Genomic DNA, 24,183 nt, shown 5'->3' on the forward strand with positions numbered 1-24,183 from the left:
CCTGCTGAGAAAGTCATACAAACTGCTTGTGGGCTGTCATGTGGTAGGGGGATTTATGTGACTATTCCAACTACACTGCTATGTGAAATGGGCAATTTTTCACCAAGTCACTAGGTTTGCAGAAGACTTCAAATGTTGACATCACTTTTCTTAGAAAGAGAAAAGAAAAAGCCAAACAAACCAGTTTTGTCTGGAGCCTTAGCTTTGCATTCACCAGGGTAATGCTGTCCATAATCTACTTCTGTTTCTCATATCAGTTTACATATAATAATGTATTTATTCTTGTTTTCTTTTTAGGTGATCCTGATCCTTACCAAGTATTATCATACAGACATGGGTAAAGTGCTGGAGAGCTCTTTGTGGAGGTAAGTTCTTTGCTTTTCCTGTAACTTTTCCACATTTCTCAGAATGTATCTGTCTCTTTTCCATTTCTGAACTGCTGCTGAGTTGAGTTGGTAGCTGACTTGTTATCCAGATTCTCTTCAGCTTTTCATCTTCTTTCTGAAATGAGCTGCTGTTCAATAAGACAAACCTTGAAATGAGTTTTAACAGTACATATTATTATGACAGTATGAGGTACCTTCCTGATGCTGCTTAACAAGGTGCCATTTATTTTCCTTTTTGTAGAAGTTTTGTATCAAAGTTACTTAAACTTTGGAATACATATTATGTTGACATATGTCTGGAGCTCTTGCTGCTCTTGGGTACTCTATTGAGGTTAGTAAATAATGCTGATTTGGAAGGAGTCATGATTGTCTGGATGAAATATAACCAGTGCAAGTTGTATTGTGTCTTATGAAACTGGGAACATGTAGTAATTAAAATAAGATTTCTAAATTGATTCTTCTTTCTGTATTATTTGTCAATTAGGATATCAATATACTTGTTTGTGTGAGCGCAAATTATGTACTCAGTTGTGTATTGCCACAAAGCCAAGGCTAGAGTCAGCCTATATTACAGTAGTTCAATGTCATAGACCAAGATTAATATTTTCCCAACACATTCGCTTTCTTCACAAGTGTATATGTTATAAGCTTGCCTAGAGGAAATGTATTACTATAATTTTTCTGTCCTGTTGGTGTGTTGAGATGTCTTGTTTTTTCAAGGTAAATTGTTAACAGGTACCTAGTTTGCAGAAGTGTATGCACCTGAAAGAGTACAGAATAACACGTTAACCTATTTGAAGTTATCTCATTTAAGTGCTTCATTATTGAATGAGAGCTCCTATCCAGATGCCTAAAATCTGGTTATCTGCTGATGTGTTTATTTTTTTTTTTGCTAGATAGGATTCGTGTGCTCTAATGTTCTGTGTGTCTGTATAAATCTCCCACCACAAATATTTTGCTAGACCCATTATGTATACTTAATAAGTTAAAGTATTTCATTGTCTTAAAAAACTATGATACCAATGCTTGTTATGCTATTTTTGCTGGGTTATCTGTAGCAGTAGAAATATTCTTGAAATATACTGCTAGGATATCTAAGTAGTTGTTATAAATGTCTGGAGACTAACATCAGGAGTCCACGGGAATTTCTTGTCCAACCCATAAGTTTCAGGTGTAGAAACAAATGTGTTAACTAATACCTTGTGGTTTAGGAATTTGTTAACTTTATACTGTCCCAAGAGCTTATATGGGAACCCAGCCTTCATCTATGTGAGTAAGAAATGTTATAGAGACAATCAAAGAAAAGGAGAGGGCAAGGGAATAGGGAGCAGGACATGCTGCACACCAGCCTTGTTCCTTGTTTTGAGCCTTATGGGATTTCTCCTAGTGATGGCGTATCTTTGCAATACCTTGTCATAAAAGTGGCTGAGTAGTACTGTCTGGCCAGAGGCAATACTGGCCACGTGACACAAGGGTGATTTAAATAAAAAAGAATCTTCTAGGCTTAAAAAAGGGGGTGTACAGGAAAGAAAGTATGATTAAATAGAGACTGCATAGTACTGGCTGAGGACTGGCCTTTTTAGGGCTATGATGATTCATTTGTAATTATCCTTTAAACTTACAAGATAGGAAATTAACTGAACATTTGTTTCTGTTTTTTGTCCAACATCTTGTGCAAAGATGACTACCAAATGGTGATTTGGATGCTCCCATAACTGCGTAAGCACACATTGTTGCTTTCTTGTCATGTGCCTCTGGCCTAGAAAAAATATGTGATGTGTTTCAAATTTTGCTATCCATACTTCAGTTTAATCTAACATAGAAGTCTTTTAAACTTATGCAGTTGGACTTTTCAAAATAAACTCTCTGCTCTTTCAAATTAAACATAAAACAGGCTTCAGCTAATGTTGCTTTCTTTTGAGAACATAAACACTTTAAACAAGGTCACTCAGACCTTGCTGACAGCTGGTGTAAAGAAGAACTTGTGTGAGCTGCATTCAAATAAAACTGTTGTTAGTGTGCATCACAGGAAAATCAGGCCCTTTTACTTACAAGTAATAGATGTACCAGATGCTTTGGTTGTTTATAAAACTACAATGGAAAAGCTGAAAGAAGATAAGTGCTTAGATTTGCACTTGGGCCAGGAGTGGTAGCTGATCCACCCATAGGTACGTTCTGCTCTGGACTTGCCTCCTTCCTTTGCCCACTGCGGCTTAAAAGCGGCACACGCGGTGTCAGACTGGGGGACTTACAAAGTGCGGCGATCTTGAAAAGGACAGATGGGACTAACTGGTGCAAAAATAGCAAATAGTGCCTCTCTCTGTTGAGATGTGGTTCATTATTTGTGCTAAATAAAATACAAATAAATACTGAATGAAGCTGTCTGTGAAGTCAGGGAACTTCTGTTTTCCTCTGTGTAAAACGGTGGGATGTAAGTTGTAGAAGCTCCATGTTTGCTGATGGAGCTGGGGTGTTGCACTCCCACTGGCAGCCTGCCCAGAATGCACAATGTATGTATTTTTAAACTTTTTTGTTTGATTCTCTTTTGAATTCCTCTCATTTGCATCAAAACAAATATACAATAAAAGAGGTGTGAAAAATGCTACACAGGGGTTTTTTTTCAGCAGACAAACCCATTAATTTTTGTGAGGTTTTTGTGCCCTACTAGGAATGGCTTCTGTCCCCTTATTTTCTGAATTAGTCCAATGTTTTTCTTCTTCCTATCTTGCCCAGCTGGATCCTATCAGGCACTTGATATTCTCTAAGTCTCTAGGTGAAAATTAACTTGTTTCATAACATGATCAATTCCAACCAGGTTAGTTTTTTTAATGCTGTTAATCTCCCACTCTTATCTTGCCAATCAGTAAATATTGTCCTAGCTTGGTATTTATTGGTTCTTCTGTTTTTTGAAACAACAGCTTTCTTTTTTTCCTCTAAAACACTTGTCATCTCTTTCTTTTTCTCCTGTCACTCAAAAGAATTGTTCTTTTTTCCTTGCTTAGTGGAACAGGGAATGAGAAGGGCAGGATGACCTGGTGGTCCAGAGGTACTTATTTGTTCTTACTCACCTTAGAGTTGCAATCAGACTTTTAAGAGTAATGCAAATGGTGGAGAAAACAGCAGTTGGAGCTACGTGCCTGTGGGAAGGGGCTTTATGCAAAGATTTATTTATTTATGGGAAGTGGATCTGGGTGATGGAATTGTGTCTCTGCAGAGCATGATCATTGTTAATTTGTTTAGGTAACTTATGCTTGTTTGCCCAGGTCAGGTTACAGGCCTAATTTTTAGGTACTTTAGAATCTTTTCATTGTTGAATAAACTGGGAAAATGGTGCTGAATAATTAAAACATCTGAAGTTGTTACAAGTAGCAGCCATGTCTGGTTACAATGAGGTGTAGCTAGACCATTTAGAATGCTAGATACTTGAGTATGTATTTTTGTATGCTTTATGGACCACTTTGTGCTTAAATGTATATTATACAAATATATATATTATATAAATATATTTTACACCCCCAGGTATCTGCTTGTGTATGTTGCATGCCTTCAACTTTAGATGCATGTACTTGAATCTTAAAATGAAATACTTGAACTTTGACTTGGTAGCCACTAGGAAATGAATGCTAATACTGGAGTTAATGAATCCTAACAATGTCTCTTGGAAATGTTGTTGTTCTTATTATTCAATTTTATACATGAGACAACTGAGATGGGGACTTTTTTTCTGAAAGTTATGCAATGATTTAACACTTTATAGCCATAAAATTGGCTTCCAACTTGTCCTTAGACTGGCTCAGAGTCTTTTTTCTGGTATGCATGCAGCCTTCCTCTTATTTGCTTGATCTAAGCAGTGAATAATAGATGCTGCTGATGATTGCTAATAAAGTTTTGATTGCATGTTATCAAGCTGTAATGATATGGTAGTGCTAAAGTGACTTGCTGTGTAATTGCCATTGTTCCCAATGGCATCACCATGTTGTTATTGCTTCACTACAGCACAATAAATGGAATTATTTGATGTTAAATGCACTGTTAACTCATCTCAGCATTGCACACTGAACCCCAAATAGGCCCATTTTTAGACATGTTAGGATATTTTGCCCCATGTTGTCAATAATGAACTGCTAAATGAAGAAACAGACTGCCTGCTTGAAAATGGTTGGATATCCCAGCTGAACATAGTGGACTCCTTGCACCAAATGCTGTGATCTTAGAGGACTTTTCCAACCGTGACAATTCTGTGATTCTGTGAAATGCAGCCCAAAGTGGGGGATAAGTGGCAGTGCTGTGTGAGGAGGCTGAGTACCAGGTCAGTGGCTGGGCAGCTGGAGTTGAGGCCATCTGGGTGAGCGTCGCAGACAACATGATACTTGGCAAATCTCAGGGAGTCAGGAAAATCCTCTGTCTAGTGGCACAGCTGTTTCTGTCTGCACCCACAAAAAGCCTCCCTTGTATGCAGATCAAGACCCAGTTGTACAAGTCCACTGGCCGTCAGTAGTAATCAATGTACGGGGACCACGTGGTGCTTTGGGCATGTACAAGAAGGTGCATGCCTACACTAAGGTTAAAACCCGGCTACGAAGAGCAGGAGATTCTTTTATGGCAGATGCAGTGAACAACATGCCACTCAGGAAAGTAAAATTTCCAGACCCTGTGTGGCTTACAGAGTGCAAGAAAATGAGCATGGACATTTGTTTCTGAAGTCTTGGAATTGTTTCCTGAAATTAATTAAAAAGCAAACAAAAAAACCCCAGTATAGATTCTGGTGCCCCAGTGAAATTCTTTCTTGGTGTGAACTGCTGCTTAATAACTAAGCAACTGTATTCTGCAGCAACTTGTGCTTCCAGATGGTCTTATACTGTGGTTCTCCTTTGAAAAGTGACTTTGTAGAAATGGCCCCAAGGGATGGAGTTATGGAGGCTGTGATTTCCATATCAAATTTTCTCTCTTTTTGAGTAAAAACAAAAAAAAAAAAAAAAGAAATGGCTTTCTAATTATTAGCACAGTAAATTCAGCTTGGGATCTAATGTCTAGTTGTGCTTTCTCTGACTAATGCATTATCCTGAGTAATGCGGGTTTTGCCATCAAAATAGTCTGCCCTCAATTATACCTGTTCTCCTATTATATCCTTATTTACACCTGTTCCACTGTGAAAAGGTTTTGGGCAGTACTGTTGAAAAGGCAGTCCTGAAATTAAAGTTTTATTTATCTTATTGAACAACAGATTTTTATGTTCTGTTTGATCATATTTCTATATTCACCTAATAGCATTACAAAGATTTGTATTATCTTTGCCACAATTTCTGTCTTGCTAACTCTCTACCATGCATCATTATGAGTTGAATTGTGCAGGAAAGCCTCTGTTTTAAATTTATTCTAGGCATTTAAAATTAGCTGTAAATCCATACTTAAGTTGAAATCCACTACATTCACTTTCTATCAGCAATGGTTTATTATGGGTGTCAGGTAAGATAAATATGTAAAAGAGAAAGGAAATGAACATGCCTTGACAAATCTTTGAATGTGCAAGACATTGAAGAGATGGCTGTCGATGTTTTTAACAGGCAGTGGTATTGATGTAAGGATGTAAAGGGTGCCAGTGTTGCAGTGTGCTTCTGTAGTGTGTGCTCTGATGGACACATGACCCACCATAGTTTTTCCTAAGACCAAGACCCATCACATTGGCAATAACCTTGCTGTTACCATGGTGCTATACTCATCCCATCATGTGTTTTGGCAGTAGCTTTTTGGCCATTCAATAAAGGAATGAGCTTTGGTTGTGGATGCTGGGAACCATACTCTTGAGTAGACCTGTAGTCGCCTCTGAAAGAGAGGTCTTTTAAGTGGCTTCAGGGCACAGAACTTAGCTTAAGGAGGTTATTGTATATCATTTAAAAATGTCTTGTATGTGTGAAGGTCTGAACTGAGAAAAAAATTCTCATAAGCAAGTAAAAGCTACCAAAGTAGTCTATCCAAAATTCTTTACTGGATATCTGTTGCTCTAAGATGAGAGTGCTGTGTCATAACTACACTTTCAAGCCTTCAACAGCTCAGACCTGTGATACTGATTTCAAATGGTTACATGTTTCTAAACTAATTTGTAAATACACAAAGAATATGACTTATGGATTAAGATCCTGCTGGAAAGCTGTGATTTATATAATTAGGCAAAGGGACACTTGTGTTTATTTGACCTGGTTGCAGCATGTATGTTGGGCATGTTAAATACCTCTTGGAGTGTGTGGATTTTACTACTTCACAGGTTGATGATTTTTAATCACAGAATTGTCAGGGTTGGAAGGGACCTCTAGAGATCATCCAGTCCAACTCCCCTGCTAAAGCAGGGTTCCCTAGAGCACATTACTCAGGGCTGCATCCAGGCAAGTCTTGAATATCTCCAGAACAGGGGACTCCCCAACCACCCTGGGCAGCCTGTTCCAGTGCCCTGGCACCCTCACCCTAAAGAAGTTTCTCCTCATATTTAAATGGAACTTTCTCTGTTCCAACTTGTGCCCATTGCCCCTTGTTCTGTCACTGGGATCTACTGAAAAGTCTGGTTCTTCAAGAGTCTCCTTTGCACCCACCCTTTAGATACTGATACGTATATTGAGGTCTCCCCTCAGCCTTCTCTTTTTCAGGCTAAAGAGTCCCAGCTCTGAGCCTTTCCTCATAAATATTTTTCTTTAATCCTCTTCCTGAAAATGTAGTTAAATAACTTTATGATCTTGAAGGTCTTTTCCAACCTTGATGATTCTGTAATTGTGACATATAACTCATTATTTGTCAGTCACTTTACTAAGAAGGATCAGCCATTTATTTAAAATGGTATAAGAATCCTGTTTCATCTTTTGAGTAACTTGAACCTAAGTCATAGAATTTCTGATTGCTTTAACTGGAACTAGTGTAATAAACATTTTTTTTATAGGCACAGATTTTGTGGGAACTGTACCACAGATTTATGTTTTAAGTGGTTTCCTTTTGGCTAAGAATGACCATAATAGAATAAGCAGCCTTTGCTACCCCAAACCCATTTGGGTCGGTAGCAGTAGGAAGTTCAGAAAAGCCACTTTGCTGGCATTTCCTCAGATCTGTCATGGTATCTTACTGTCTAGGCCTCCCTACAAGAAATAATAATCTTTCTTGCTAGCCTCAGCAGACAAGCTTAGAAGGAGGAGTAAAGAAACAATGTCCTTCTATGCATTAGTCATCTGTGGGGTTTGTAATTGTGTGTGTGTTGGTTTTGCCCCCCACCCCCCCCAGCATAAAATAGGGAAGCTTGCATTGGCACTGCCCATGATCCACTTTCTGTATGATCAAACTGAGAATTGCAATCTCAGAGCTTTTATTGTGGCATGATTCCTCTGTACTAAATTTGTACAAAAACAGTTGAGCCATCAGTTTTTAGCTAATCAGAAATACTTTGCTGCATTGTCATCCATTACCTCCCACTGTCAGCAGGCCAGTACAGCAGGGAGCTGTAGGGCCTGTAACCTAGGGGCAGATGGAATGTCACTGTCTATATATTAAGCAGTGTTTCTTTTGCCACTCTGCAAAGTGGAGTAAATAAGAAACCACAATCAAAGCAGTTTCATTGGTCATTGTGTTTTTATGATGATGAATGAGGTATAAAAATCTGAATAGGTTTTTATTATTATTTTTAAAAACTGAAAAGGCCAAAGTCATGGCTTAGCAGAGCATCTGGTAAAGTAGATATGAAATTACACTTGGGAACTAGTGATGCTGCTGGCTCCACCTTCAGCCTACTGTGTGACCTTGTTTGTAGAACCTGCTGTTCCTGTGCTTTCCTCTGCTTAGTCTTTGCCCAGTTTGTTTCTTTGGAATATAAATAATTTGGAGAACTGATTGTAAAGGTGCACTGGGACCACATAAGTGTTAGGGGTCTAATGCTGCATTAATACAAATAATATGAAAGAGCTGTAACATTTAGAGATGTTTAATGTTTGTTTCCTAAAGTTTTTGGCTTGAGCCTGAGAAGGACAGGAGACCATCAGAGAACACTGATATCCTATGAGACCCATCTGAAAACACTTACTTGTAGTTTCACTGCAAGGCAGTTAATGACAAAGTGCCTTTCCCAGCTGCTATTTTGAAAATGCTGGTTTGCAACCCCTGTTGCTTCTCTTAGTGTCGGGCACCTTGTGTCACTGATGTGGCATGTGGCATGCCAGCAGCTTCACTTGCTTCTGTAGTATGTGTGATCTGCTCTGTGGCATCCCCTGTGAGCTGATTGCAAATTAATTTGGTTGTTCGGGCTGAATGAATGAACAGCTGCATATTTAATTATGCAGAATGGTATAGAAAAATGTAGTGTTAATGTTTTATACTCTCATTATCTCTGAAGAATGGAAGATAGTTTTCAGTGTGAATTTAACAAAGGCAGTATTTCCCACATAACTTATTAATTATGAACTTTGTATTGCTAGGCAACTTTTTCTGCTTTACTCTGGTAGGGATTTGGACAATTGAGAACTCCATATAGGCCAGTTTTTGAAATGTAAATACCGTATGATGTGTTGAAGAATTTGGGAGTGTGGGTAGTTTACAAAAATTAAACCCAGTTTACAGTAAGATTTAAATGTCTTGACGTGCTTGCCATTATGAAATACGGAAGGTTAGTTGAGACTTTCTCCTCTCTGCAACCTCTCACTGAACAGATAACTAGTCAGTCAACTGAAACTCAGTTTCAGCTACTTTTTCAGGGTTTGTTTTGTTTTCATATGGTATTTGGTTTTGTCCCTTCCTTCTTCTGCTTCTCCTCTTTCCCTTTCGGCTTAATTTCTCTCCTAGTGGCCTCCTATTAAAACCCCTGTCCCTAGACACACTTCTTTCATAGCACTGGATTTCTCTCTTCCAGGCCTGGCTTCTCCATAATCAGACTAGCGAATCACAGAATCACAGAACATTAGGGGTTGAAAGGAATCTCTGAAGGTCATAGAGTCCAACCCCCTTGCCAGAGCAGGACCAAAAAACTAGGGCAGATCACTCAGAAAGATGTCCAGACAGGTCTTGAAAGAAGCTGCTATTTGGATGAGGTGAATTTTTGCCTAACATGTCAGTTCCAAGGCTGGCTTTTGAAGCTGTTCCAAAACTGATGTCCTTCTGACAGCTGAGATTTTCTCCCATAGTTGCTTTGACAGAATGTAGATATTTATATGACCTGTGAGTGCATTTGACCCCAATTTTGTATCACAGGATCTGAAATTGTAATTTCAGTCTGAGAGAGGAGGAAATATCTGTTATTGCCTGTTTGTTGAAAAACACCAGTCTGTATTAGTTTTTTTGGGTTTTTTTCCAGATCTGATATGTACTTTCTTTGCCAAATGAATAGATAGTTTTTCTTGAAGAGGGTGCATACAGTTCGAGTTATGCCCCTTGATAAAAAGACACTGCAGTATCACTCAAATACAGATGCCTCTGGGCAAAAGCCAGACAAACAAGTAAAGCGGTTAAGTGTGCTTTCTTGATATCAAAAAGACTAGCAGTTCAGCTGAAAAGCATCAACGTAATTCAACCTTTTGATATCCAGCCTCTCAAGCTTTCCTTTCTGGCTGGAAGAAGATGTAAAGTTGTGGTTTCTGTACAATTCAGATAGTTTTCTGTAATGCTGATCTGTTCTTAGGATCGCTGTTGTGAAGGCTTCAACATAAAATATTAACACATGGGACAGAAAATTACTTTAAATTTTACTCTCTTCCAAGAATTTGGGGACTTATCACTGGTTTATCTTAATTTTTACCATATGCTGTCCACTCCTTAATTTTGTAATGTCTCTTTGGAATAGAGTGTATATGGAAAAATGTGATTCATAAAGAAATTCTGAAGTACACTGACTAAAGTTTGGTATTTCTCTCTCTTTACCCTAGGCAGTGTCTCTGCTCATACTGGTCTCTCAGGTTTCAAAAGTTTTTAGTTTGCTTTTTCTTCAGCCTGACATGTCAAATTAGAAATACAGCAATATTTTACTTTTTAGCCTCAGTTAAAATTAGCTGGAAGCAAAATATACACATGATGGAGTTTTCTATGTATGATGATTTCAGGTGCATGATACTTAAACTCTTGGTGCTATTTTGGTGCAATTCTTATCTTAGTTCAGACTTCTCTGTGCTAAGAGGAAGGATGCATTGGGATAATAGTCTCCTGTACTGTGAGAGGACAGCACTTTCTGGAAAAGGGTAGCAGCTCAGAGTGAAAACTTTCATGCTTCAATTTTCCATATGGCCTCAGGTGAAAATATGAATCTATCGGTTTTCCAGAGTGGAACATGTCCAAGAAGCACATTTAAATAAAATTAAAGCAGGACAGAAAGTTAATTATTTAACAATCAGAAAAGCATGTTACAAATATGCTGCATAAAGCACCCTCACCTTGTGCCTATCTCAGCACTATCTTGATAGGAGAGCTTGAGTTCTTCCTTAAATACACATCAGGTATGCCTTTTAATGTAAGAGAAATGCAGAATTGTTTTCCAGAAACTTCACACTTACAGCTGGGTGTCGCTCCTTAAAAGGGCACATTAACATTTGTAAAGTACTTCAATAAGTACATATGAGTACTTGTTTTTCTTCTGATTTCCACTTTAACTAGAAGTCTTGGTCTTTGTATTTCCAAGTGGTTGAGTTTTTAGAAAACTTGTTGAGATTTCATCTTGGGAATTGATACACATTGATATTAATACAATAAACAGTATTATTTCTTTTTTCTTTAGCAGGTTTTGTAGGGCTGGGAATAGGACATGAGTTTTCCAATTCCCAGTTGTCCATTTAGATGTCTGCTTTTCTGGGCAGTTTTTTCTGTATTTCATACACTTAGGTAATAATTTTGGTTGCAAGGGAGCTCTGGTGGTAATTAAGTACAATCCCTGCTCGAAGCAGAACTCACTTCAGATGTTAATCAGGTCACTCGTGGCCTCATCCTGTCCAGTTCTGAAAATCTTCCAAGATCGAGATCCCGCAGCTTCGCTGGGCAATCTCTGCCCATGCTTTTTTGCTGTCGCTGTGAAAGTTTGTCAAATGGCATTTCCCATCTTGGAGCTTGTGCTTGCCATCTATCTTCTTTTCACTGTGTGCCCTGGTCCTGTCTAATTTATAACCTTCTTTTAGGTACTGGAAGACTGATATCAGATACCCCATTATCTTGGCTTCCCAAACCAACCAAACCCAGCTCCCTCAGCTATTCCCTGTCTGTCATGTGCTCTGTTTCCCTCTCAGTTTTAGTAACCCTCCACTGGACTCTCTCCAGGTTGCTGATCTTTCTCTTCTGAAGAGTGACACAAAATTATTTTATCCCATTTGTAGAAGTGGGATAATCTGCCTTCTGGGAGTCCCTCTCTGCTGCTCTCCTCACATAAGTCACCCTGTGCTTAGGTGAATAGTTTAGAATACTTACCTTATTTATCTGAATATGAAAAATAGTGTGCCAAAATAATTACAGGTGGAAATTCAGTTTTCTAAAAATTACTTAAGCACCCAAGTCACTTCATCACCTCTTGAAAAAGATAACATTGGTTTTGTCTGCTTTGAATTTCTCAGTGTAAGAAGAGTGGGGATGCCAGCATTAACTTTTGTCCTCACTTTTCTTATGCAGCATGAATTTTTGATGGGTTTTGATTTAGTTGCTGGTACATAATTTATGTCATCTCTTGGCTGCAGCTGCTGTAATCTGTGCACCAAAGCCAAGCCTATTGTTTCTAGTTAGAGAATTGTAGTTTGTTGTGGAGCAACTCCCAGGTAATTAAGCAGGATGTGCTATAAATGGTTGTAACATGGGCTCTTCTAAATAAAGCATTAATCAGACTGAATGAGAGGTAAAAGTTGTGGGTGTTTTGTTTTTTTTCCCTTTTGAAGATTTGTCTACCACAGGTAAACGACACTGTGACCATAAACATTAAGACGATTAATTTTGTTGAGAGAAGGAGAATTATGTTCCTTTTAAAAATGAACCTTCACTTAGAAGAGTGTTTTAAGTGAGAGTATTGAAATGTGCAAAGCAGGGTTTTTGAGGGCAAGAATTAATGTACTAATCCTGGGAAGTGGGTAATGCTAAAGTCTTATTCAAGGAGTGGACCTCACACAACAGTTTTTGCTGCCATTGGATTCACACAGTTTTAGACAATTTAGAGTCATTTTAGCTATACTTCTTTGCGTGTTTGTCCTTGATTGATGGGGTTTCAAGGGTAAAATGTAGGCAATTGGAGTAAAAACTGCTGATTGCTTAAAAAAGGGATCATGAACTTAGAAGTTGTAAGAGGCACGGTTTCTTGTCTCTTGGCATCGTCCCATCAGAACTGGATTATTTTGTGGAGTATGTGATGGATACAGGTTAACTGGAAACAATGCAAAGGACATGGAATCAAATTCAGCATTAGCTCTGAAAATCAGAATATACCATAGCCACACCAAAAATCTATGAGGAGCTAATGGATTTGCCGCAATTCACAGTCTCTGCCATGAGAACATTGAAAACCGGGGATGAGAAACAAAAGGGAGTCAAATTGCATTTGTTCTGTTGATGGTTGTTCCCTTGAATGTGCTATTTTGCCATAGTGTTTTGTTGGGTGAGAAATTAAAGAATGAATGATCAGAGCTTTTATCTTTTATGGTTCTGTCCTCTTTTGGATCTCTATTTAAATTCTGACTTGTTAACTGGAATGGTTTTTGTGAAGAGGCTCTAGTCTGCTCTCTCGCAGGTGGTGAAGCAAAGTGAATTACTGTGCGATACGCATTACAAAGCAAGTGTTGAGATGACACTGAAGCAGAGCCTAGACCAGACAGGGTCTCTCCCATTTTTCATTCTGCTCCATGGAGTGCTGCATATCCATTATTTAATTTTCCTTTGCACCCTCTCTGTAAAATTCCCATGAGATGTAGCAGCTGTTGTTGCTGCCATGATTGCTGGGAGCTGGATTTCCCTGTCAGCAAGTTAAGAGAGTGATTTCACTACCAGAAAACAGTCACTCCAGAAGAAATGACCTGTGCAGTGTCACCCTTGGGAATGTGCTAACCTGCATGGCCCTCCAACTTCTCTCCCTGAAAACAAACTGTACTTTAAGGCCAAAATACATGTGCCCTATTGTGGGACAGGACAATAAATTGGTTTAATTAGTGTAAAGAGTGCTAGTGTTTTTGGAATAAGTGGAGCTGCAATCATTTGCACAGATTACAAGTCCAGTCCTACAACTAACAATAAATTCCAGCTGCAGTTTGTACCAATTGTGGATTTTTTTAGAGCAAATGTACAATGTTATCTATTATAGAAATAGTAACAATCTGTTACCATTCTTTTTCTGTTTGCTTGGTAGCCTCTGAGGAGGCCTTCCCTTCATGACTGGAGTATCTGTTCAACAGATAAAGTCCTGCAGCAGAAAAGGGGTTAATCTTGAGCTCAACAACAGGAATTTTCTCATCTTGACAGTTTGCACAGCATTTTTGGTTTTTTCATCATAAACCATTTCCATCCAGGTAGAAATTGGATGATCTTATCTTGGGTTGGAAGGCTGGGAGGAAGGCAGTGTTGATCATATACAGGTTAGAGTATTCTGAGTAAAAACTGTAGGTTTGAAAGGCTTCATTCATGCTTCTGATGATGATTGTGTTCGTTTGGACAACAAAGTGAACTGATATGTTAGAATGAAGTCACTTCAGCCATTTGTTCTCAGCTTCCTGACCTATTCTTTGCTCTGTCACAAGCAAGGACCTTTGAGCCTCATCGTTTATCACTCATTTTGTCACTTAGTGTGATGGTGGAAGATTTTGGGGAGGCACACTGGAAACCAAGTGGCTCTGGAGTAGATTCTTAGCTTCTTGTTTCCTTCTGCGTTTGATAGCAAATAGCAAGAGTCCCAGTATTGAATGGACTCCTTCTTCCCCATAAAACTTAACTCTATCCTGCCTGTGCAGCTGAATGGCAGTGAGACAGCTGGTTGCAGAAAGGCAATAGTTTCTGCCTGTTAGTGTGCTTACAACACCTGGCTTATCTCCATATTGCAAACAAGAACATGGATCAGTCCCACTTCTGCTTAAAGATATGAACATAAAAATATAAGCATGAGAGACCTGATTGCCTTCAGCTCTCTGGGGCCACTGCTCAGAATTTGGTCAGTAGTAGGATGCACACTTGGCCAGGGCATCTGCTGCTCTCATACACTTTTAGAATCAGTCACCCAGACGAAGGAATTGCTGAAATTAGGCTGTGCTGTTAAGGGGTCTTGTAAAGCTCACCAAGGCTGTTATCAGGGCTCCATTCAGTGCAAATAGGCATTAACTTGATTGCTGTGTTTCTTAACATGCTAAATAAATTTACTCAGTATTTCCATAAAAGATAAGTCATCACAGGTAACCAACCTATTTTTCAGAGGACAGATGTTCAAAACTTTCTATGTGCATGCTGGTCCTAAAAGTTTTACAGCTGAATACTCGGAACAGGAGTTATCCAAAATTATGATAAACTTCAAAATTAAATGGTGCGATGTCCTTGAAAAAACATGGTTCATAAACAAAGAAAATACACTATTCACTGTGTTTTGTATTTTAGTTACTCAGCTTTCTTGGCATCTGGTGAGGATGGCAGCTGTTTTGTGTACGCAATAGAACAAGAATTATAATGAAAAAGAAATGTAGAAGTTGAATCAGTTTGGTTTATTTCCACTTTGTTTTTCCACATATTTACCAAAATTCTGCTTAAGCCTTTTTCTTTGGAAATTAGTGTAGGAGTTTTTGAACTGATATACTCTGCTTCAGTGATTCTTTTCTGTATCATATTCTGAAAGTTTACAGTATTTTAAAATTGAAATTTCCTAATATTTATTTTCTATTTGAGGGGAAAAAGAAAAAAAAAGTGCTATGTAGTATCAATAAGACACAGATTGAATATATTAAGAACTACTTAATACACAGGTCCTTAAAATGAAATGAATTAACACTGTGTGAGTGATCATAACTGCCTGGAGTTTAGTAATGGTCAATATCAACTTGCTTCTAGTCAACATTTTTACCACTTATTTGGCAGTAAATACAGACATTGCTGAATGTAGTTATTGATGACAAAAAAAAGAACTAACAGAGTTATAAGAACTGAACTGACAGAAAAGCTTTAAGTTGGCCCATTAAAATCCAGTTCAGCTTAATAGAATGTTATTAGATCAGAGTGGTGACCTCCATGGTTGTGTTTTGAGTAGTTACAGACTTTGTGTAAACCACACTTGTGAGCAGGGAGAAGAACAATATCTTGCTTTCTGCACATGTTGCTGTGTGAGAGATGCTGAAATACATCAGACTCCTGTCCATAGGTTCAAATGCACAAAGAGAAGTTGAAGAGAGTCAAAGGGAGATTTGAAAGCTGGTGAAGATGGTGTGCTGTGAGATTTGCGGAGTTCATTTTTTTTTTTTAGTTTAACAAAAGAAGGAAAAGGGCTCTTTAATCTAAGAGGTTGTGATGTTTGCTCTGCTTAACCCCAGGTGACCCTGGCTGCAGCCAGTACACTGCTGGGAAATGATAGCCATGTCTATTAATTTGTTTTCTCTTTGTATCCCCCATCTTATCTGTTTTGACCAAAAGTACCTTTCTGCCTCTTTTCTCCTTGGCCGAACAGATTTCACTGTAAACAATTTTCTAGTAGTTTTCCTAAAGAAAGGAAAGCAACTGCTCTGTTGGATGGGCATGTTCAGTCTCTGTTTTTGCAGGGGTGGCATAGAGAGAAGGAAGGCCTAGGAGCAGTAAGAGACAAGAAAATAACTATGTGGAAGGAGACATCGCTGTCTTTTACAAAAAACTTGACAACATTTTGACATGCTAAAAGTGCTTTTTAAACTATTTAGTTTATAAATTTCATTCCACTTAAAAATTTATAGCACTCATCACCAACTGTGCATTGAAAGAGTTGGTAATCTGGATCTGATTGCTCACAATCAAGTTGTTAAAATGATCAGAAGCCCCACCAGAGTCAATCTTGATTAATGTTCCTGTAGGCAGCTGCAGCAGAGGGACTAGGGAACTGATAAAAATGTAGCTGGGACATATGCTCTTCTCCTTGGGTGTGGTCGATTCAGATCAGAGCTTCAGCCATATGCACAATTACCAGTTTTATTTTCTAGTCTCAATATTAGGTTTCATCAATACTAGGTTTTGAACTGTGACACTTTGTTAGTTTGACTCTTTTAAAGACGACGTGAAGTGTCATCACCTTGGCGCTACAGAGAGACAGGAAGGAATCCAGACTCAAGCACTGGTGATGGTCACTGGGATGCTGTGTAATGGTCTTAGCAAAGTGCAATGTGTACATACCATTTCTGTGTGCCTTCAGGTGCCTATGTCCTCTTAGGCTTTGGGATTTCCTTCTGGGAGAAGAAGTAAGGATATTATGTCTGTTTTGTTTGCCTGTTATCCACATATTCTGTCACTTAAAATGGGAATGTTTTCCCAAGAAAACATTAATTCAAAGGAAAAAAGATATTTCAGATTGAAAGGTTATCAGCAGATGTAGCATAAATGAAAACATTAAATGACTTAAATCTCCCACCTCTTCTTTGTCACTGCTGATTATAGAAATAATCCCAAGAGAGAAAACACCAATGGCTTTGACTGGTAGCATTTGAAATACTCTAAATACCCACACACTTGTTAGGAGAAGGAGTAAAGGTTGCTACTTGAATGAAGAACAGGTGACTTCCATGTTTCAGAAATACTATAAATTAGTAAATGCAGATTTTGTTTAGGTTTAAATAGAGATGTTATGAATATAAGCTTGGTTATGGGATGTTTCTCTGAGTGGAGACCACATGTTTTTGATAGATTTTAGTGGTCAATTTGAGTAGCATCCATGCTGGGTAAGCTGTCTTCTCTAATTTGAAAAATTATTCAAGCTTTGTTCTGAATTGCACTGTTACATTTAGATGGATTGAAAATTCTTATAATTTAAAAAAATAGGCAGCTAGTGGAAACATAAACCAAGATGAATTCTCTCTTGGCGAATATGGTTTGAAAATCCCTACTATAAATACCCTCTAAAACACCTTGTACATGCAGAGAAAGCTTTTTAGGAGATTATTGTTTTAGGAAAATCTCCTTGTAGAATTTTCCCTTCCTTGCCATTCATTTTTCTTCTCTTTTTTTTTTTTTCTATTAGATGAGGAGTGAGGGAAGGTGAGAATAAACTCCTTGAGTACAGTGAGAGTCAGTGATCTAGTGCAAAGCAATATTATAGTCCTTTTCAGCTCCTTATTAATAATTTTCAACCCTGTATCCTTTGAATTGGAATAAGGAGCCATTGGGTCCTTATGAGTCATCTCTGAGCACCTTCTTTAGGAGAAAAAATAGATTATTCAAATAACATAAGCGCCATTTAAATCCTGTGGAACTTATGCTAAAAGGAGACTCACTCCTCAGAAAGCTTTTGCAATATGAGAATTGAATTTAACGAGCTAAGCTTTCTGTGATAATAACTGCACAGCTAAGGATGATGCAGATTTAATGGCTCTAATCAGATGAGGTGAAAGAAAGCAAACATTAGGTTTATGCATTAATTTGTGATTTGGTCTACTGTTCCGTGCAAGAAGAAAGGTGTGTTGGTTTGTGCGCTGTGCATTCTGCACCCTCCCCCCCCACCCCCCTTTTTTTTTTTTTTTTTATAATTAGAAAGCTTTGGAAAATATTAACTGAATTGAGTGCTCTTCATCAACTTAAACTGCTTCCAGCTTAAAATGATACATTTTACAAAATTTAATTTAAAATAGTTTCCTGAAAATTATAATCTAAAAAAAAGATAATGGCCATAGGTCACAACAGAGTACTAAGCTTGACAGTCCTATGTCTCTGCTGGTAATCATACCAAATACTTATGAAGTATAAGAAAAGGACACAAGTGTGTAGTGGAATTTCACAGAATCACATAATGATTGGGGGTGGAAGGCACCTTTCAAGATCATCCAGTCCAAGCACCCTGCTCAAAGCCTGGTGATAGCAGGTTGCCCAGGACCATGCTTAGCTGGATTTTAAGTATGTCCAAGGATGGAAAATCCAAAGCCTTTCTGGGCAACCTGTGCCAGTGTTGGACTCTCTCCACGTTAAAAGGAGTTTAAATGGGATTTCCTGTGTTTCAGTATGTACCCATTGTCTCCTGTCCTGGACATGACAGAGAAGTGTCTGGCTCAGTTTTCTTTGCAAGACCCCCCATGAGGTGTTTATGCACATGAATAAAGATCCCCCTGAATCTCTTCTTCACCAGGATAAACACTCCCAACTTTGTCTCTCCTCGTGTGTCTTCCTTTTACCCCTTTGAATGATGTTGTGTTACCAGCTGACTTTTGTCATTGTCTGCCCCTGTTTCTGTAATTATTAAAATAGGACTGACTGAAGTACCTTGTGGGACTCCTTTGAGTTTTTCCAATATGAAAAATGAATCAAAGTCTGTTTCCCATTTTTAGAATAATTATTCTTCCAAATGAAGACTTCTTCTCTCATCCTATTATCCTCTAGCAATATAGTTTCTTCAGCATGTGGAGGATCTTTCTGAAAGATTTTTGGAGTAGCTACGTGGTTGATTTTCCTTTTAGTATCTTCAATGATTGTATCAAAAATTGAGGACATTGAATCATGCATTCCCTCTCCAAAGTCATGTGGATGCTCTCACAGTTCTACTTATTTCTCTATGTGTCAAATTACAGAATTGGAATAGTTTTTACTATTTGCCTAGTGCTGACATCCAGATTTACTGCCCTGAAGTACCTCTCTGAATTGCTCTTGGACACTTTTGAAAAGCTGGAATCCATATTTGCAATGTCCACTTCTATACTACAAGCATTATTTTAAAAGAGAAGGCACTCTCTACAATTAATGGCTCAGTGATTTCATCCCTGAGTTCCTTTAGAACATTTGGATTAATACCTTCTGCTTTGGGCAGATGAGTAGTTTGATTTGTGTAAAATGTCTTCTGCTGACACTTTAATATGAGACATATCTTAATACAGCGACAGTGAAGGAGGGCTCTGAAAAGGGAACCTTTCAGAGCAGCTTGAGGGTGAACAAAGATGCAAAGGGTTAGCTTGGTTTCTCTGTTGAGGCCTCATCTCTGGGTGTTGTTTTCTCACCTTGCTCATGTGTTGGTTCTGCAGATTGCTGTGGCAGGCTTCACATCTTTTGGTAGATTGACAGAAGATTTATTATTATAGTGTGAACTTTTTCATGTTGTGTTTCAAAGGTTTTTATTTTGGCCTATTACATTATAGTATTATCCTTCTGAGGATTTTTTTTGTCTCTTATCTTCAGATGGACAAAAATTCAGCTTGTTAAAGTTGTCTGTCATTCTTCAAGTAATATTTCTTTTTAATTGTGCCCTTTTTCCTTTGGTCCACTTTAGGTTTCATGCACTGGCACTGAAATTCAATCTAATGCCTTTCAAAGGACATTTCTGAAATATTACCTATATCATTGCTTCCTTTAGCTTTCTTTTTTCAACCAAGCTTCCTTCTTTCTGTGCAAGAATCCTGTTGAATCCACTCCCATTGGGATATTTTGGCATCCTTGCTTATGCACAGATGTCGAATCTGCGTCGGTGCTGATGGTGGCTGCAGAGTGACTCACTGACAGCCCTGCTGAGACCTGTGACGAGTTGCTTCCCCTCAGAGTTTCCTGGCTAGTTGCTCATGAAGCAGGGTCTGAAAATCTGTTCTTGGCATTGTGCCCTGATGTAACATTTAAGCAATCTACATGGGGTCATTGAAATCTCTCATTATTGCTGTGTTTCCTGATCTTGCAGTCATTGAGTTCATAAAACAAATTGGAGTCACTGCTCCCAGCCAGGCCAGCCCAACAGTGCGGGGCTAAACACTGAGCACTGCACTTTCAGCCCTCTGTGGGACTGAGCTTCCAGTCCACAGTGATTGTCTGTTCCTTCATGCAGTTAACTTATTTATTGGATTTAGCTTTAAGCTTTTCCTGATGAGTAGTATCCTTACTAGCTCTTCTATTTATTCTGTTACCGTCTTTCCTGTCCTCCGCCCCCCCCAGTATTTAAGCAATCTACTAATTTCTTACATACCTAACATTTATATAGAGAAACATCTACTTACTTTTTTTGTGTGTGTTTACTTAAATGGGACTTTCTTTTATCTGACTGCTTTTAATTATCTGCTATTTCAGATTTATCTCTTCTCCTCTATACTGAAGAACACAGTGTTTGATTCCTGTCTCAAAAAGATGCATTGTTGTAAACTGCATGTCCTTCTGTGCCTTTCAGTAATCTTTTTCTAGATGTCTTTTTTTAATTTGCTTTTTCATCCTGTAGGTATAAACATTATTGACTTCAAATCCACTAGTAAGTACAAAGGTGAGAGGAAAGTTAATTTTTTTTTTCTGTTTGAAAAAAAAAAAAAAGCAAGTGAGGCTAAATATTACCACATACTTTTTTTCTTTTTTTTTTTTTTTTTTTTTTTTTTTTTTTTAATATCAATATATACTTTTCAGCGTCCTTTTATTTTTTTCCTTTTCTTTGACTGGGAGTTAACATATTAGAGATGACAAAAATGAGGAAACACTGTGTTTCTTTTTAGGGAAGAGTATCCTTAACTCAGAAGCATAAAAACTGCCTTTCTCCCTCACTCCAGAGGCTTCCCTGGGAAAATCCTCCCTAAGAATGAGGAAACCTTTGTAAAATCTTTGGCCATGTGTTTTGTGTACATTTGTCATCTGGCCTTTTCCTTCCCCTCTCCCCTCCTCCCCCCTTTTCTTTTTTTCTTTTAGTTATACATAGTTGATATAAAAGCAAGTTGAAATTAACCAGAATTCAGATCCTTTGACTTTTCTGGTGAATAAAATAAAGATAGTGCACATGAATAAAACAGACTTTGCGCGTCTGCAGCAGCTTCCCACACTCCTTCCATCTAGCAGCCAACACTTTCCATTGGCTTTTCAATTAAAGCTCTACCCGTAGGGACAGATTTGCATCATTTAAAATAAAACTGCTGTTTAATGCCTCATAGACATTACCCCCAGAACATTATTATTCGTTAATTTTCATGGCTAGAAACAGCTTAGTCACCTGGATTGCAGTTTATCTCACTACCACTTGTGCTTTTGATAGATCCTGCCAGTCTGTGATTTCAGCAGCAATGTTTGGGGGTCCTTTTCTCACCATCTGTGCCTCTTGATTCTGCCTTCTCCTTTACAGGGAGACATCTCTTATGTTCTTTCACCTGAGAAGAGATCTCTCCCCATCTTACCCATGCCCCCCTCCTCCTGCACCTTGCCCTCCCCCCTGATTTTTTCAGGGCTTTTTAAAATATAAGCAGAAATATTAATAGGAGGAGATCAGCATTTCTAAGAAAAAATACAATTCTTGATTGTTTTTAAGAGGATCACTGTGAATCAGATTTCCTGGAAATTTCATAAGGTTTCCATGCATTTCCAAACATAGTTTAATATATTTTTAATAAAAGGCCTTTTGTTTGTTTTTGCAGCAGTAAAACTCTGTTCATGACCTTCCGGTACAGTGAAAGGTCCTTTTCTTGCTAAGGAGCCTGTTAGAAGAACAAGTCTTTGTATCAGACCTGCCAGGAAAAGAAAAGGAGGAAGCCCTGTCCCCTCATCCTTGCATACCTTTCATCAGTTATATCCTGTGCCTGAGGAAGAGGAGAGGATAGTAGGAGGTGAACTTGGCAAGGGATGCAAAGAATAACGAAAAGGGCTTTTACAGGTGTATCAATCAGAAAAGGAAGGTTAAAGAAAGCATCCCCCTGATGAGCAAGGACAGCAAAATAATAACAACAGACAAGGAGAAGGCTGGCATCGTCAACAACATTTTGTCTTGGTCTTCACTGGCAATGTCTCTCCCCACACCTGCCAAATTGAAAGACCTCAAGACAGGGGCCAGGGGGAAGTCCCTCCCACTCTAAGTGAAGATAAGGTTTGTGATCACCTGAGGAGCCTGACCATATGCAAGTCTACGGGATCTAATGAGGTGCATCCCAGAGTCCTGAGGGAACTGGCTGATGTAGTTGCCAGGCCAGTCTCTACGATATCTGGAAAGTCATGGCAGGCAGATGAAGTTCCTGATGACTGGAGAAAGGGAAAATTACACCCATTTTTAAAAAAGATAGGAAGGAGGACGCTGTGAACTTCTGACCTGTCAAACCTGACTTCTGTGTCTGGGAAGATCATGGAAGGGGTCCTCCTAGAAGACGTGCTAAGGCACATAGTTGGACAGGGAGGTGATTTGAGGTAGCCAGGAGGTAGGATCCTGCCTGACCAACCTAGTGGCTTTCTACAATGAAGTGACAGCATCAGTGGACAAGGGAAGACCTATGGATGTCATCTATCTGGACTTATGCAAGGCCTTTGACACAGTTCCCCACAGCATCCTTCTCTCTGTGTTGAAAAGGTATGGGTTTGATGAATGGACTGTTCAGTGGATAAGGAGTTGGCTGAATGGTCTCATCCAGAGGGTAGTGGTCAATGGCTCAATGTCCAGGTGGAAAACAGTGACATGTGGTGTCCCTCAGGTCTGTACTGAGGCCAGTATTGTTTAATATCTACATCTACAGACAGTAGGATTGAGGGCACCCTCAGCAAGTTTGAAGATGACGACAAGCAGACTGGTGCAGCTGAGATGCCAGAGGGATGGGGTGTTATTCAGAAGGACCTGGACAAGCTAGAGACGTGGAGCCAGGTGAACATCATAAGGTTCAAACAGGCCAAGTGCAGGGTCCTGCACCCTGGGAGAGGCAATCCTCATTGCCAGCAGAGGCGGGGGGATGATGTGGTAGAGAGCAGCCCTGCAGAAAGGAATTTGGGGCCACTTGTGGATGAAAAGTTGGACATGAGCCAACAATGTGCACCTTCAGCCCAGAGGGCCAATCGTATCCTGGACTGTGTGAAGAGAAGTGTGGCCAGCAGGTCAGGGAAGGTGATTCTGCTCATGTGAGACCCCACCTGGGGTACTGTGACAAGCTCTGGAGCCCTGAACGCAAGAGGAACATGAACTTGTTGGAGTGAGTCCAGAGAAGGGCCACAGAAATGATCCAAGTGCTGGATCACCTCTCCTATGAAGACAGGCTGACGAAGTTGGGGTTGTTCAGCCTGAAGAAGAGAAGACTCTGGGGGGACCTCATAGCAACCTTCCCATCCCTGAAAGGAGCCTATAAGAAAGCTGAGGAGGGACTGTTTACAAGGGTGCGTAGCAATAGGATGAGGGACAGTAGCCTTAAGCTAGAGCAGGGTAGGTTTAGATTGGATATTGGGAAGAAGTTATTTACAATGAGGGTGGTGAAGCACTGGTATGGGTTATGCACAGAGTTGGTGGAGCCCCCATCCCTGGAGGCATTCAAAGTCAGGCTTGAAGAGGCTCTAAGCAACCTCATCTAGTCAAAAAAGTCCCTGCGCAGTGCAGGGGGACTTAGACTAGGTGATCCTTAAAGGTCCTTTCCAACTCTGTGCATTCTATGATTCTGTGATTCTATGAAAAGCAAACAATCAAAAACACACCAAAAAAAAGAGGTGGGAGAAATTCCTAGGAGATTATTTAATACTTTTTTTTTTCTCTACAGAAAATGCCAATACATAAAATATAAATAAATGCTGCATTCCAGTTAAACCATGGATTAAGACTTAAAACATCATTAGTTTGTCAGCTTGTGTGTGTCAGCTGTGTTATTCGGGGTATATCGTTGCATGAAGAGGCTGCTTGGAAATGTGAAGTGCTTTCTAAGCAAGGACAGATTGTCCTTCCTTGGGATTTTGCACTGTTCTTCCTCAACAGGACGTAAACAAGGTCTGAGCACCCAGGAGTGCT

The 24,183-nt window shown here is 39.1% G+C and overlaps 1 protein-coding gene across 1 annotated transcript in view; it reads left to right on the forward strand.

Moving 5' to 3' along the window:
- SORCS2 (sortilin-related VPS10 domain containing receptor 2) overlaps positions 1–24,183 on the forward strand; it is a 505,634-nt gene that overhangs the window by 144,852 nt on the left and 336,599 nt on the right. The window contains exon 2 of the mRNA XM_010003145.1: positions 298–365. Within this exon, the coding sequence (XP_010001447.1) occupies positions 298–365 (68 nt within the window). The remainder of the gene's footprint in view (positions 1–297; positions 366–24,183) is intronic.

The sequence above is a fragment of the Chaetura pelagica genome, unplaced genomic scaffold (assembly GCF_000747805.2).
Source record: "Chaetura pelagica isolate M959 unplaced genomic scaffold, ChaPel_1.0 scaffold147, whole genome shotgun sequence".
NCBI lineage: Eukaryota > Metazoa > Chordata > Aves > Apodiformes > Apodidae > Chaetura > Chaetura pelagica.